The 17293-nt window shown below is 39.1% G+C and overlaps 1 protein-coding gene across 1 annotated transcript; it reads left to right on the top strand.

The window, feature by feature from the left end:
* Positions 1 to 15922: 15922 nt before the first annotated feature.
* Positions 15923 to 16876, top strand: LOC128026652 (trace amine-associated receptor 6-like). Its single transcript, XM_052613905.1, has one exon. The coding sequence runs from the start codon at positions 15923 to 15925 to the stop codon at positions 16874 to 16876; it is 954 nt and encodes a 317-aa protein (XP_052469865.1).
* Positions 16877 to 17293: the final 417 nt, after the last annotated feature.

The following is a 17293-nucleotide window of genomic DNA, read 5'->3' as shown; positions in this document are numbered from 1 at the left end:
ACTGTGGTCTGCCTGTGCTTGAGGATCATCAGGGCACATCACATTTCTCTTCTTCCCTGCTTGGAGTCTAAACTGCAGTTGTCATGTTTCCTAGGACCTGCTTGGTGCCCGTTGTCTGCCAGCAATTCTGTTTCTACTGACTGTTTTCATTAAACCTTATTACTACTTGCTACTGGATTATGTCATGTCATATGATTCCTCACACATATATATATATATATATATATATATATATATATATATATATATATATATATATATATATATATATATATATATATATTTATTAGGGGTGTAACGATACGCGTATTCGTATTGAACCGTTCGGTACGACGCTTTCGGTTCGGTACGCGGTACGCATTATGCATACCGAACGGTTCGTTGGACAAATTAATTATATTTGGAAAAAAAAAAGAGAAATATAATGATATGCGTTCAACAAGGTAGCCCAATAACCCAAACGACGTAACAGGCAACGCCCCTGACACTCCCGAAGAAGAAAAAAACACCAACTTATGTTTATGTTATGTTATGACTCAGTCAGGCGCTCGCTCACTCAGTACGCGCTGAAGGCTCGTTGCAAAATGGCCAATGCGTTTAACAGACTAGAAAAAGAAGATGACTCTCAAACATATTGTTTGAGATGCATGATTCCATCTATGAGCTGCTCGATCAGAGTGACATGAGAGCCCCTCCTTAGAACATTATTTGTAAATCCATGTTATGGTAAGTGTGCACGTGAAGTCTTTGCACACTTTCTGAAATCCACACTGTGGTAAGTTTGCACACTACACTAGTGCTCTGCATTCTTTCTAAAATCCTATATAGTGAGGGCTTCGCGCGGTTGCTTCATTGCTTTAAAAAAAAAAAAACACCAGCGTGAATACTTGAAACATGTCAACTCATTTACGCCGACATCACCTTATTGTGTCAGTATCTGGGAAAAGACGAACAAAAGGAGAAACATGCACGCAACAAACTATGCCTGCAGCATTTAGACACCAGTATTATAGCTTACAGGGAATCCAAAGTGCACCCAAACACCAGACCTGTTGGTTATTTTAGGATCTTATATTTCTGGTCTGTTAAATGCATTAGACATTTTGCAATGAGCCTTCAGCGCGTGCTGAGTGAGCGAGCGCCTTAGGGTCCGTTCACATATCGCTCCTAAAAACGCGTGGAAAACGCTAAGCACGTCTTTCTCCTCCTTTCCAAAGCGCTCGGGCAGAAGCGCTCATGAGGCGTCTGTCTTTGCTAAGCAACAATGACGTGCTCTCTCCATGAGACGCGGAAATTTCAGCAAAGGATAAATGGATTTGCAGCTCTAAAAATCGCTTGCAGTAGCTCTGCTACTAAATTTATTTCAAAATTGCAATCCATATACAACTATGATCAGCTGTTCCTTCATCTTGGCTGAGCTCTCAACGTTGTTACGGGAAAGGATGAAGCTGATTGGTTGGTTCTTGTCACATGACCCGCGGTGCGCTTGCGGCATTCTGAAAAGTTGAAATGTTTTTACATTTTGCTGTATCTAAAACGTACCGAACCGAACCGAACCGAACCGTGACATCAGTGTATCGTATCGAACCGAACCGTGAATTTTGTGAACCGTTACACCCCTAATATTTATATAATATTTCATCAACCTTTACACCAATCTTCAGTGTCTTTTTTGTCTTTTTTTGTAATTGAAACTTTAAAAGAATTACTTTCTTTTATTCTATATTTATTACACACAATAATTCTGATGGTAATGATTTTACAGCATATGAAATTTTTATATTTTCTCAAAGATCAATAAAAAAAGGTTTATAAAATAGAAATTTTCAAGATCTCCAAAGCAGGTTTACTTATGCACTCACTCAATTTGCAGATGGAAGTCGTGGCCTAATGATTAGCGAGCCGGACTCGCAATCGAAGGGTTTACTTAATACCATGACTGAAATGCCCTTGAGCAAGGCACCGAACCCCCAACTGCTCCCCGGGCTCCGCAGCATAAATTGCTGCCCACTGATATGTTCACGGTGTGTGTGTGTTCACTGCTGTGTGTGTGCACTTTGGATACAGAGCATGAATTCCGAGTATGGGTCAACATACTTGGCTGTATGTCACGTCACTTTCAATACTTGGTTGGGGCTCCTTTTACACAAATTACTGCTTCAGTGTTCAGGTGAGTTGGCTGGCCCAAAAAGCACAGTAATATCATGGTCAGCAAACCACTTGAAAGTGGTTTTGGCACTGTGGGCAGGTGCTAAAATCCTGCTGCAAAATTAAATCAGGATCTCCATAAAGCTTGTCAGCAGATGGAAGCATAAAGTGCATCTCTTGGACCTTGATTTCCAAAATGAAATGCTAAATTTACTTTAATCTGAAAAGAGGACTTTGGACCACTGAGCAACAGTCCTGTTCTTTTTCTCCTTACTACTCCAGGTGAAATGCTTCTGACGTTTTTTTTTTTTTTCTGGTTCAGGAGTGACTTGGTTCTAGGAATATGGCATCTGTAGCCCTTTCCCTGAAGATGTCTCAGTATGGTGACTCTTGATGCACTGACTCTGGCTTCAGTCCACTGCTTGTGAAGCTCTCCCAAGTTCTTGATTCGGCTTTTCCTGACAATCGTCCCAAGGCTGTGGTCATAACCTGTTGCTTGTGCACCTTTTCCTACCACACTTTATCCTTCCAGTCAACTTTCTATGAATATATTTTGATACAGCACTCTGTGAACAGCCAGCCCTTTCAAAAATTAACTTCTGTGGCTTACCCTCCTAGTGGTGGGTATTGATAATCATCTTCTGGACAACTGTCAAGTCAGTAGTCTTTCCCATAATTTTAGTTGCATGTTCTAAACTAGCCCAAGAGATACCCAGTATTTATACTCAAAATTAATCAAACTTATCAAGCTCAAAATGGAATATAATTTATTTATTTTTTTCCTAAGCTGTAAGTCGTAACTATCAGAATAATAATAAAAAAAAACTCTTGAAATATTTCAGTTTGTGTGCAAGGAATCTAGAATATAAGAAAGATAGCAAATTACATTACAAAAAATAAAGACCTTTTCCATGATATTATAATTTATTGAGATGCACCTGTTATCCTTTAGAAACCATTCCAATATGCAGATTTACTATAATTTAAAAATAAATACAAATCCATTTGCACAAAAACAAAACAAAACAAGGTTATTTTACTTTTATATAGGCTAATAAAAGCATGGTTAATTTTTGTAAGGGAAAAACATGACTCGTGTACAGTATTAGGATTTTTCTATAAAGATATTGTAGTATTTGGGAAGTCGTGGCCTAATGGTTAGAGGGTTGGACTCCCAATCGAAGGGTTGTGGGTTCTAGTCTCGGGCCAGACGGAATTGTGGGTGGGGGGAGTGCATGTACAGTTCTCTCTCCACCTTCAATACCACGACTTAGGTGCCCTTGAGCAAGGCATCGAACCCCCAACTGCTCCCCGGGCGCCGCAGCATAAATGGCTGCCCACTGCTCCGGGTGTGTGTGTGTGTGTGTGTGTTCACTGCTCTGTGTGTGTGCATTTCGGATGGGTTAAATGCAGAGCACAGATTCTGAGTATGGGTCACCATACTTGGCTGAATGTCACTTCACTATTGTAGAGCATTTTATTGTAAAGTATAGTTTTGTTCAATCTTGAGTATTAAAGTCATGAGAGAGATGGATATCGGGGCAAAATAAAGAGACTGAAGAGAAAAATGGAAGTGAAGGTGCAGTTCAGGAGAGAACTTTTTATTTTTAAACGCAAAGACATGGTTTCATTTACTACACAAGGCCTACTGAAGCTCGCAGTGTTTTAAACCTCTGCCGTCTCAATAAGAGACAGCAGTTTAAAAAAACACCAATGTTTCAGGAGTTTATTATACAGAATACGTCACATGCTTATTAGATAACTGTATTTAAGTTGATGCTTTTATTTATTATTCTTTTATTGTCACAAATTTAGAAAAGTAATCAAAAAGTACTCAAAAGTAATTAGTTACATTACTTTAATAAAGTAATTGAAAAAGTTACACTGCTATTACATTTTAAACAGGGTAACTTGTAATCTGTAACCAATTACATTTCCAAAGTAACCTTCCCAACACTGGTTATATATGTATAAATAGCCTCTGACACTCTGTGATGGTGGATTGAAGGAAAGTCAGGAAACAGATGTGAGTTAACAGTTTTAATGAAGTGAGATGAATATAAAAACACAAATGAACAATGAGACTGAGAAGACGACACTCCGTGGTGGTGGTGAGGAGGTGAGGAATCCGGATGATGGCGGAAAGAAGGTGAGTAGGCCGGATGATGATGGTGAGTAGGCAGCAGGAGAGAATGGCACATGAACTGCAGGGAAATGGAGCTGAAGGTAAGAGTTTGTGACTGAGTGGAAGTGCGGAAAGTGGATGAGGTTCAAACAGAGACATCCACCGCAGAAAACACTAAAGCCGACGAACAGGGTAACAACATTAAACAACGATCTCACAAACACAAGACGTGAGACAAGCCAAAATATAGGGGATGAGTAATGAGTGACAGCTGTTGCTGATGACAATTAACGGAGATGCCCACAAACTAATCAGTGCAGACGCGAAACACACAGACTTCACCACAAAGTGCAAACACCCCGAGATCACGGTTTACGAAACGTGACACACTTTGAGAACTCCTCACAAGACTGTTAAGTTCCTGAACATCTTAACACAACGTACCAAATGCACTGACAGCTCTTTTTTTATTTTATTTCATACTCTGTGACAGCTTATTTAATGTAAAGATTATACATGTATTTAATGTATAAGTTACACGTGCAACAAACTAATGTTATAGTGGTATCATGTACTGTAATCGAATGTAGCCTATCTATACCTGTTGAACTGTAGACAACACACACGGTGTTAATCTAATAAAGATCTTAATAGCTACTAAACAAAAACATTTGCAGATTTGCTTTCAGTTGACTGTAGATCCAGAGTCAAATCTTCAATGCTCTTGGTGTTCTGAAACTTTCTGTTACACTCTTGAGTGAGAACTGCTTCAGACTGCTTAGGGTGTGCGGCAGGGAACTAACTGAATGAATCAGTCAAACTGGTTCATGAACCAATTCACTGGTTTGCCAACTGGGTTGATCAAGCCTTTGGACAGAATTGACTCAAAAGAATGAATCATTTGTGAATGGGCATCCCTCATTGCCCGCAGTAAGTAGACGGTAGGTGGAATAAACTGAAGAATTTATAACTTGTATTGCATTAAGATATAGTAACGAGTGGACTGTCGCCCAATGTAACAAAGTATAAGTAGATTTTTTTTTCACAAAAAATTTATTTTGAGTAAAAGTAGCCATCTTTAAATATACTCCAAAATGATTAGTTAACCAAATAATTTACTCAAGTAAATGTAACAAAGTAAATGAAACTCATTACTACCCACTTCTGTCTGTATTCAAAATGCTTAAAACACTTAATTCTCTCATTCATACATGGTATCAAAAATTCAAAAATTACATGATGCTAACCATGAAATCTGAATGATTAACTTTACACTTGTTGTCTATCATCTTTTCCACACATCAAACCTTAAAATGGTTGAAATAAAACATGTAAAATTAAATAAAGTAACACATAATTCACTACAATACAGTATATAAGCGGTTCTTTTATTTAAACCTTTTATTGACTTTTAGACCCCCATAATATCTCAAACCATCCTCACTGACCTCTTCACTCACCATTGATATTGACATTTGTTTGTGTTGTCCATTTTTATTAGCTTTTCTGGTTTGACAGGTCCACTGGTAGATGGCCCATCAATTTTTTAAGCCACCTGTCCATAGGTTGACCTTAATAACCATTTTGTTTTGTTTTTTATTTGGCCATTTATTGCCTCCAAAATAACTGTGAGAAATAATATTGTCACTGTAAGATCATTTTACATTACTGACTAGGATATATAGTGATATTTCAGCAGTATCAGTGCTGGGCTGTCAGTCATTGGTGGCAATGGATTGACTTTACGATTGAGTCACCATTAAAAAAACATTAATTCTACTGATACACTTAAAACTGCTAATTCATTATGAATGAAACAAGGTGTTAATATTAATTTAACTTTGAGTGCCATTTTACAAGGATCAATCAATGCATCACATGTGTTACACTGAAGCTGATGTTTCACTTCATAGAGATTGATTCAGTGCATGGCTATAGTCATAACTTGCAGGACAGTGAGTACATTGTCTATTCCTTACTGTGCTGTGCCTGCATAACTGGAGTAAGCAGTTGTAGCAACAATGAGTTTTACAGAATAATTAACTCAAATGATATATAGGGAATTTGAATAATTAATCAGGAATATGATTAATTTATATCTCAGATGACAGTTACATTAAATTTGATTGATTATAAAAAATAGCTCAATTGCCTATATCAATAAATAATCACAGGGCACTGTAACTTACCCATTAATATGTCAATATTCCATTCTTCATACCAATTATTGTGATATCTCTTACTGTAAATTACTGCAAATCAAACAGTGGTATGTCCAGCAAATCACTGTTGACCTTTCAATTTTCAATAAAGTTATCACGCCTTATAATTCAAGGAAAAGTATTCTCTGGCCATGAAAATATTATCCTATCCTTATGATAAATTTAGTTTCTAAATTGAGAGCTTGTAGCTATAGATCAGACATCTCAGTGACTCGTAATGTGAGTGGGGTGGAGTCCAAGCCAATCGTCAGTATATGGGTTTTTAATAATTAAACTAGTAATACATCAAACTACAAATCACACAGAGTAAATATGCGTACGACAATACAAACAGTAAGCTTTATACAAGACATAACGAATCTAAATACAAGAGAGAGAGAGAGAGAGAGAGAGAGAGAAAGAGAGAGAAAATAGAATGAGATCACATAAGGAGCTCAGGTATGAAAATCATAGTCAGTAACTTTTGGAAGCCAACAACAATTAGATCCTAACAACACTTTAAAGCAGCATTTAAATCTCCATAGAAAAGTGATACTTGCATGGCCCAGCGCGTGAGCGTGGTCTTTTTGTGACGCTTTGTGCGCTTGTCCTTTTGAAAACAGCGTGCGTGTGCTGGAGGCCATGTGATGCGCGTGCACGCTTCGCTGGATCTTTGCGTGAGCGTGGAGCACGTGTCCTTTGTTCTGTCCTCGCGCGGTATTTGAAAGGTTCAACAAACAATGTCCCAGAATTCGTCTTCCTTGCATGGAGAGGCGAATAGTTGAATAAACTGAGTAAAGAAAAGAAACAAACGAAACGAAAGCTTCTAAAGGAGCCATTAAAATGTTTTTTTTTCTCAGCCCCTGTGCTGAGGGGGGGGCTTGCGCTATGAGCGCGGCGCGAGGCCACGCGGAGGGTCGCACAGGAGAGCAGCGTGTCCGAGAACCAAGAACGAGAAGAAGAGGAAGAAGAGCGGGTGGACCTTGTTTGGTCAATTCTTATAGCTTGAAATAGTTCACGCCCATTTTCGAGGGAGCATCGAATGAATGTCCGCGATCTGAAGAGGAGGGAAAAGTTCCTTTGTCTCTGTGGAGACAACCCCCCCTGGTTATCTAGTGCTTGTCCGATTCCATCAGGGATATTTCTATCGGTTCGTACTTCAGATTACATACATTTTTCCATTACTTTGCTCTAGATAAATGGGTCTGTCAGAGCATGACGATTAGAACAAGACTAAACATAATAGGTATATGTGATCAAAACATGAAGTTACATTCAAATGTAGAATTACACATATTTAAAGATTTGCTTAACACATGATAACACTGCAGATGTGGGAAACATCTAAATGTACCAAAAGGGAATACGTAATACATTTATAAAACATAAAAACTAACAGGTAACGAATTCATTCAATAGAATGCATTGGGGAGAAGATTTGGCTTCTCTCCTCTCCAGTGTCCAGGGTGGTCGTAAAGTTTTACGACCAGCAAAGATGGGGGTTGCAGAAACGTGGCTCTCTTTGAGGAAGTTAAAGTGAGGAGAGACATTTCCTAAAGTATGAGCTTGCAACTTATACTCTTCACATAACAAGGATTAACCATTTTATGCAATCCATAAACATATTTAAAATACATATTAATAAGGACTTACAAAAGTAAGGAACTTTACGAAAGGTTTCCTTTTGTGTATGTTGGAATGTGGTTGGGGGTTTTCATTTCTTCTTTGAAGCTCGCATGGGCATCGTAAATAATTTAAGTCCAGCCAGGCTGGCGCCAGGCCAGGCACTTGGTGCAAAAAGAGTTTCATTTGGAAAATCTGAATTAAACACATGAATCGATGATCTGCATATCCGTTACACAGTGACCGGTAGGCTCAAGAGCATTGAAATTGTGTTGCTTGAGAGCATTAAATCAGTGTCACTATAGAGTGCTGAAATAGGGTCGATTCAGAGTGTTGAAACTGTGTTGCTTGAGAGTAATCTATGTTGCTTGTGAGTTCACAGTTTAACCTGCAGCTCATACAGACATCAGTAGTGGATCTTCCACATTGGATGCCAGTCTCGAACACCTTGGGACTGACTTTATGCTATTTGGCATGGTAGACATGACGAGACTCTGGAACGACTAACTTGATGTGAGCAGGCTTTGGCTTGACCGTCATCTTGTAAAAAGTCTCTGGGCTGGCTGCCATCTTATGAAGAGTCTCTGAAACCAGAGTCTCTTTCGTGGTCCTCATCTACCACACCCACTGTGGATGAAGAGCCACTCAATTTAAGTGCTAGATCGACATAATCAATGAATAAACCATCCTGTTGCCACAATGGCATACATGAGATGAGCAGCTCAGATAATCCACTACACACACCTCAACAAATTAGGTTAAGTGAGCCAGTTCAATAAAGTTTGACACATACTCTTCAATGGGGTGCTCACCTGGACAGAGATGCAAAACTTGTGCTGCTGGATTCATGGCTGGCCTGGATAATTGAATAAAGCAACTGGATCCATATGTGGCTTATGATTGTGTAATGTAGGAGCCGTGACAACGGAGTAGATGATCTAGAAGCAAGACTTTAATAAAAGTGCGGTCAGACAGGCAGGGTCAAAACACCATAAACAGTAATATCCCAGGTACAGGCAAAAGGGTTATCGAATAGACGGGCAATGTTCAGGGCAGGTGACAAAAGAAATAGTCCAGTTGGAAATTACCTCCTCACTGCTGCTACTCACAAACTGTAATTGTCATAATTTGTCATAATTCACTTTTGACAAAATTTGTTTAATCTAAAAAAAAAAGAAAAAACAAACAAACAAACATATTTTCAGGTTCCTTTCATTAGATGATTTCCAGGGACATAAAGTGGTGGTATAACTGTACCGGTAATGACTTTATGATTGGAATTTTCTTTTTTTTATATATATATAATGTAAGTTCATTTAAATAATTAATCCGACTAATTTAATTTGCAGCAGAGTGTGTTCACATTAAATTTTATATATTTAAAGATGTTTATGTTATTGCGGATCGGCACCAATGCACTACATTGAGAAAATACCTCTAACTTGCTTTTGAGTTAGCAATGTATCTGTATACATTTTAGTAGTTAAACTGGAACAGGAAAGAGCTACAGTAGAAGCACATCTGGAAGCATTGGAATTAGAAAAGGAAGTTGCAGCCACTCTGGCAGAATCTGAGGTGTTAGAGACTGCAGCAGCAAAGGAATGCGACAACAATCACAGTGAAATAAGCACACTTTCATCACATGTGATTTCAGTGAGAACGGAGGAATATGTAAAACATTAGACTAAGGTGAGCTCTGACTTTTCAACACTACCTAATCTAATAACACTTCATCACCCTGTGCAAAGGAATCAACTCCACATTTGATTGATAAGTCTCAAAGCATGAGCACTGCATATGATGGCAACACAGATATAGTTCAGGAGTGGAGCAAAATATGCGATAATGAATGTCTGAAAAGCACAAGATTTCCGTATTTCCCGTACAATCCACCTCGGTCCATTTTGAAAATTGCATTTAAAGCATCTCCACATCAAGATCCTGCTTCACAAAGGTATGCAGTCTATTCAGATACACACCATTTCTCTATAAGCCAAGCCATACCGGTGTTAGACTTTACCAAATACTTAGCAGAGAGAGAGCTAGTCACCATAGGGCTTAACAGGTTTGACAATAATCCAGAAAACTTCAGAACCTGTGAGTTTCAATTGCTAACACTATGCAAGACTTGCAACTCTCAGCTAACGGAGAGTTAGATTTGTTGATTAAATAGGTAGGGAAGGAATCTTTAGATGATGTGGAATCTTCAGATAATGAGGAGGATTTGAGTAGTGTATGTAATTTATCCACAAGCTGCTCACCATTTGTCTTGGACGAGACTTCAAGAATACATGCCGCCCTGGAAGGGATTGAAAGTGCCTTATTTAAGCGCTTGGATAACTTTCCTCATCTATCTCTGAAGGATAATGTGAAACTCAGGGAGATGGGAGACCTGCTCATGGAGATACTTGCAGCAAAAGGAGATGCATACTTGCCTGGATTAGTTTACCTTAATACCCCTCATGGTATACAGTAAATCCTATAGTGGAGTAGTTACCAGCAAATGTGCAGGAAAAATGGCTGTTCACCAGCTCAGGTTTCAAGGAAGAGAACAAGGTCAGTATTCCCCCATTCTCGTTCTTCACTCATTTAGTTTGTAGAGAAGCTAAAGCAAAAGATGATCCTAGTTTTAAGCTTTCAAGCAGTAGCCATGCATTCATCCATAATGAAAGACCCCTCTATAAAGATGGTGCTAGCAAAGTTCCTGTGTTGGTGCATCAGACTCTAGAATCTAGAATGTATCTAGAAATCACAAGTTCGATTCAGCAAATTTGAAAGAGACTGTTAAGAGAGATTTGATGAAGCACTGTCCTGTTCACAACAAAGCTCATCCCCTGTTGAAAAGTAGGGCATTCAAGAAAAGTCATTAATAGAACACAAGAACCACCTGAAAGAACATGAAAGGTGTTTCAAGTAGCCAGTGAGTGTCTCGCAAAACCGAAAGTGCTGAGTGTGATTCTGATAGACACTCTTCCCAACTCTGGTGCAAGAACCGGACACAGAACAGCAGAATGTTACTACCCCAGATTGTGGATAAGTGCTTTAATGCCGTCCTGTGCAAAAATGTCCTTGGTGCATGTATTTCCTTGAGAGCAATGGGAACAAGCTATCAAAATATATGTGTGGCGAGTGGGGCGGGGCCGAGAGGCGTGGGAACGAGGAGTGAGGCCAGGTGTAGTGATTGAAGATGAGCTGCACCTGTGCCCCACCGCCAGTATCGAGTCCCACACCTGGTCCTCTCTCGTCCTTCACTATAGTCGCTCCAGTTTTTATATCCTTCCATCTCCTACGTGGGACTCGATACTGGCGGTGGGGCGCAGGTGTAGCTCATCTCCAATCACTACACCTGGCCTCACTCCTCGTTCCCACACCTCTCGGCCCCGCCCCACTCGCCACAATATGCCATAATTGATGATCAGAGCAACCACTCACTGGCCAAATGAGTTCTTCGACTGTTCAGGATCCAAAGTTATCTCTCTCTGTATTTGTTGAGAACATGTGCTGGTTCCATGGAAATGTCTGGAAGGAAAGAGGATGGCTTCCAAAAAGAGATGGTGGATGGTAAGACATGTCTTGATCTCCCACCACTGATTAAGTGTTACAAGATAATGAGCAACAAATTTGAAATACCAACAACAGAAGCCACTCTTGCTCATCCACAATTGAAATCTGTGGCACGGTATCCCAAAGCTTGATCCTGATGCTCAGATCTTACTATTGATGGGAAGAGACATGATCTATGGCAGGGATAAGCAACTTCGGTCCTGGAGGGCCACTGTCCTGCAGAGTTTAGCAATCAGAGTTTTTGGTATTACTAGATAGATACAGACAGGTGAGTTTTTATGAGGGCTGAAGCTAAACTCTGCAGGATAGTGGCCCTCCAGGACCGGAGTTGCTTATCCCTGATCTATGGACACAAAGTGAGGCAATAAATCAATGGGCCTCACAATGCACCTTTTGCGCAAAGGCTGGATTTAGGCTAGGTGATTGTAGGTGATGTTTGCATTGACAAAGCCCATAAGCCGATGGTAAGTGTCTTTAAAACTAACATTTTGGACAATGGCCACACATCACTTCTCACTCCATGCCAGAGCCACATAAAAGAAAATTAACTTGGGCTTAAGGTATTTGACATAACCAAAAATGCTAACAAACTTGCCATGCCATGAAGAGCACCACCTATCCATGAGAAGGAAGAATGTTGGTATTAATCGATTTTTGGAGTGTATCATCTGCAAAAACCGGGACAAATATCGGTGTTAACACCAATTTGTATTGAAAGGTTCTACAAACTATTTTAGACATTAAACATACCACTGCATAGTTTTTCAATTACAAAACAATAAACAGAATCTTAGACAATGTATATCCTAGAAAAACACAATAATTTGAGTAATAAAAATAAATAAGAAAAAAATAATTAACTATGTATGCCAAGATTGCTAGAAATGCAGCATTCACATTGTTAGATGCTCAAACAGTCAGTAACAGTGCTGATGGCCGGTTATACAGATGGTAATCATACAGATGCACCATATAGTCAATAGTCACACTCTATTTATACAGAATCATTTACACATTTACACTGATAGCTATCATAGACAGTAGTATTTTCAGATATCTTAAACTGGGCCAAAGGGACAGTGGTTTAAGGTCAAAGTGAGATTTGTACTGGGCAAGGCAAAGCTGTCAACTCGTCCTGAGCCTTCTATCCCTAACCTGGAACCATGCAGTGCTGGCTGTAGAGATGGCTGAACACATCCTTGAAGAGTTAGACCACAAGCCAAATCCAGTGACTTCTATTATAACAGCAAAGTGGTCCTGGGGTATATTTACAATCAGTCCAGATGTTTCCTTGTTTATGTGCACACCTGTGTTCAGCGGATTTGTCAGTCAACTTCTCCAAACCAGTGGAGTTATGTGCCTACGATTCAGAATCCAGCTGACCTGGCAACAAGATCCATGGTTATGTCACAGCTGAATGACACCATATGGTTCATAGGACCCAGCATCCTCTACCAACCACCCCAAGAGCAACATTGTGAGCTTATTGAAATGGTTTATCCTGAGATGGATGCAGAAGTCAGACTTTGTGTAACCAGCTTCACTACTCAAGTTGAAAGAATCCTCTTCTCATAATGTTTTCAGAGTTTTTCTACCTGCTAAGAGTGGTATCATTTTTGATTCATCAAGCTTGTTCCCACTCATTAAGTTCAGTCACATCCCAAACATGTTTCTCTTGAGTCAGAGGTAAAGAATCCAATCATCCTCCCAAAGCAAAGTCATGTTGCTAAACTGTTGGTGAGCCACTACCACTGCAACGCGCACCATCAAGGGAGACTGTTCACAAAAGGAGCAATCTGACTGTCTGGCTTGTGGACTGTCGTGCGGATAAGACTGATCAACTCTATCCTTCATTGTTGTGTGACATGCCACAAACTCAGAGAAAAAAGTTCAAAAGATTGCAGATCTATCTCCTGAGCAAATCAGTACATCTCCTCCATTACGTACCTGGGGTTAGACATTTTTGGTCCATGGACAGTGGTCATTTGACACACCAGAGGCGGTGTAGCTGAAAACAAAAGGTGGGTGTGACGAGAGGGGCAGGGCTGAGAGCCGTGGGAACGGATCGAGGGCCGGTTGAATGAGAGTGATAACAAGCGACACCTGCACCACTCACCGTTCTCGAGTCCCATAAAGGAGCACCGTAAGGATAAAAGGGGGAGTGATGGCAATGCAAGATGAGAGAGGACCAAACCTGGGTTTTATTTAGTGTTTTGGTCTTGTTTGTGTGCAACAATTGACCACGAGGGGTTGTCTCGCTCTTTTGTGTTTATTTTATTATTAAACTTTAATTTAAATATCCGCCAGTTCCCGTGTTATACTCTTCAAATGTATAAGTACACATGCAATACACATAGAGGTCATAGAGTCTATGAACACTGCCAGTTGTATCAGTGATCTGCAAAGATTTTTCGTTGTGAGAGGACCAGCAAAACAGCTCAGATTGGACAAAGGAAATTAAATTTTTTTCGAGCTAGTAAAGAACTGTGGATGCAACCAGCAAAAGAAAACGAGACTAGTCTTCTGAAATACCTACATGAAAATGGCTGTACTTGGGAACTCAATCTGCCACATGCTTCCCACATGGGGGGAGCATGGGAACGCATGATCGGTGTAAACTGCAGGATTCTAGGCATTATGCTGTTGCAGAAGAAACATGGTAACTTGACTCATGAGGTACTTTGCACTCTGATGGCAGAAGTGTCAGCAATCATAAATGCTTAACCACTGGTTCTTGTCTCAGCAGATCCCTATTCTCCATGCATACTCACTCCATGCTCTTAACCCAAAAGCTCAGAGTACCTGTTCACTTCGAAAACTACACTGAAAAATACCTCTTGAAATGTCAGTGGAAGCGAGTGCAAGTATTAGTTAACAAGTTCTGGAGCTGATGGAGAAAGTAGACTCCAACCTCGACGCAAGTGGCATGAGGCTCACTGAAAGCTGCATGCTGGAGATGTTGTGCTATTGAAGCAAATTCAGTCCCCAAGGAACAATTGGCCATTGGGCTTAATCACATCTGTCTTCCCGAGCAATGATGGAAATGTCCGCAAGGTACAAGTTAGAACAACCTCAGGAGGGAATGTAAAAAGCATTCTTAAGACCCATTTCTGATGTTATCTTACAGCTAGCAAATGAGGGCTAAATAAGACTTACACACACTGTTATGGGACATTAATAACACCAGGTTTGGGAGCGTTCTACCTCTGTTATAGGCTGTGTATAATTTATGATAGACATTTGCATTTGTCAGTATTATATTGTGATTGTTTAATGTCCTGTATGAGTTTAATTTTTCCTGCTGCTATTTTGTAAGTTCTTATGTGAGGACTCTTATCTTGACGTGTTTCAGTGAGCGATGCACATTAGGTTATAGAAGCAACGAAATCATGTTGCAACAAGTGTTCAACATGTTTGTGTCACATTTAAATGAATCCTTCTGTTAAACCCTGTTGTAAGCATTGGCTGTAAGTTCATTTAAATCATTAATCTGTCTAATTTATATTGCAGGAGAGTATGTTCAGTTTAAATATGATATGATCAAAGATGTGTATGTTATTGCAGATCGGCGCTAGTGCAACCGCATTGAGAATGCTTCTAAATTGCTTCTGAGTTAGCAATGTATGTGTATACATTTTATTAGTTGAATTTTTAATAAGTTTGCTACAATTTGATAGTTAATTTTCTACATTTCTTTCATTTTCGCTGGCAGTTTTACTGTTCAATGGCCACTGAGTTTGACTATGTAAATTATACACTGCACTATAAAAGAAGCAAGTTGCTCATATCCTGGCTCAGTGAACAGAGTGTGGCTTGCTGTTTATTTATATTACACACTTTGGTAAAGGAAAACTTTAAGAGAACAGTACACAGATTCCATCTTCAATTTTTATTGTCTGTTAACATGCATATTATTTTGAGTGGAATGGAAGGCAGTGGATTGGACTAATTTTTCTAATAGCATTAGTTTTTGTTAAGACAGATGCTATTATCTTAGGAAGAATGTATAGTAAACAAGCATCACTGGATTCTCTAATTTACTATACTGTAGCTATACTGTATAGATAAGATTGATAAGTTCTATGAATATATAACTAGAGGGTGGGTTTGAGAGCTGAATAATGAAACATCATGTTGAATGGGCAGGTCACTGTGCTTTCCATATGTATAAAGCTGTGTCATGTCAGTGATAAGGAATCGGGGCTAAACTGACAAGCAACCTCACACAGACTCTACTCTTCAATATCCATCCATCGTGGAAATGTCTGACTGGGGAGTGACAAATGTGGACAATCAAACAGTCCATTACTGCTTTCCAAACAACAATTTGTCTTGTAGCAAAAGTATCAGACCAGAAGCGGAGTACATTGTTGTGTACATTTTTGTTTCTGTAACATCAGTGTTCACTGTGTTTCTGAACTTGCTGGTGATTGTCTCCATCTCACATTTCAAGCAGCTTCACACTCCGACCAATGTGCTGATCCTCTCTCTGGCCGTGGCTGATCTGATCGCAGGACTGATTCTCATGCCAGTGCAAGGAATGAAACTCATTGAGCCATGCTGGTACTTTGGAGAAATATTTTGTTCAATATTTCCTCTTATTCTGTATGTGGTTGTCGTAGCATCTCTTGGTAATATGATTATTATATCTGTGGATCGGTTCATTGCTGTGAATGACCCTTTGCGATATCCACTGAAGGTCAATATTAACAGAGTTGTTGTTTCTATTGTTGTAAATTGGTTATTCTCCTTTGTATATTCATTTTATCTTTTGTATGACTTTTTGCTCTATCCAGAAAGAAACCATACATGTATTGGAGAATGTGTACTTGTTGTTACATTAGAAAATCTAATAATAGATACTTTGGTTTGTTTAGTGGCACCTTGCTGTATAATTATTCCTTTGTATATGAAAATCTGCTTTGTAGCAAAACGGCAAGCTAAGCATTTAAATTTAGTCACAGAAAAAAAGGCCAAATCAGAAAAAAAGGCTGCAAGAACCTTAGGCATTGTAGTACTGGTTTATCTTCTTTTTTGGACACCATACTACATAGTAACTCTTTCTTTTGGGCATGATGAAAATGATGTTCTTATAATTAACATAATGTATTGGATGTTATGCATGAATTCCTGCATGAATCCAATTATCTATGCAATGTTTTATCAATGGTTTAGAGTGTCAGCAAAATACATTTTAACACTGAAAATTATTTGAACCTTCATCAGAATACTTCAATCTGTTCCCAGAAGGGAAATGACCATTAAAACTTTTGCATGAAGAGCATGAAGCACAAATTAAAAGAAGATTGTCTGTTTTCAAATGGAATAGTTAGAATTCTTGTGTTTAGCACTTTCTCATAAAACATTGGATGACACCAGTCTCAGTGCAACATCTATGTTTGCAAAAGTTTAAATGCACTGTCTAGTATGCATGTATATTTGTGAACATGTACTGTATTTATGTGAGTGACACCAACTGTTTCTATTTGCTCTTTTGAAGGACTTACAGTATATGGCTAAAATCATCGACAACAATATATTTAAACTTTTTAATCTTTCATTATTTGTGACTGATAATATCTCCTGTTTCCCGAGCTGCATGTTTGACGAGCAGATAGTCATATAAGACAAG

The sequence above is a fragment of the Carassius gibelio genome, chromosome A13 (assembly GCF_023724105.1).
Source record: "Carassius gibelio isolate Cgi1373 ecotype wild population from Czech Republic chromosome A13, carGib1.2-hapl.c, whole genome shotgun sequence".
In the NCBI taxonomy this organism is placed as follows: Eukaryota; Metazoa; Chordata; class Actinopteri; order Cypriniformes; family Cyprinidae; genus Carassius; species Carassius gibelio.
This window is presented reverse-complemented; position numbering and strand designations above follow the sequence as displayed.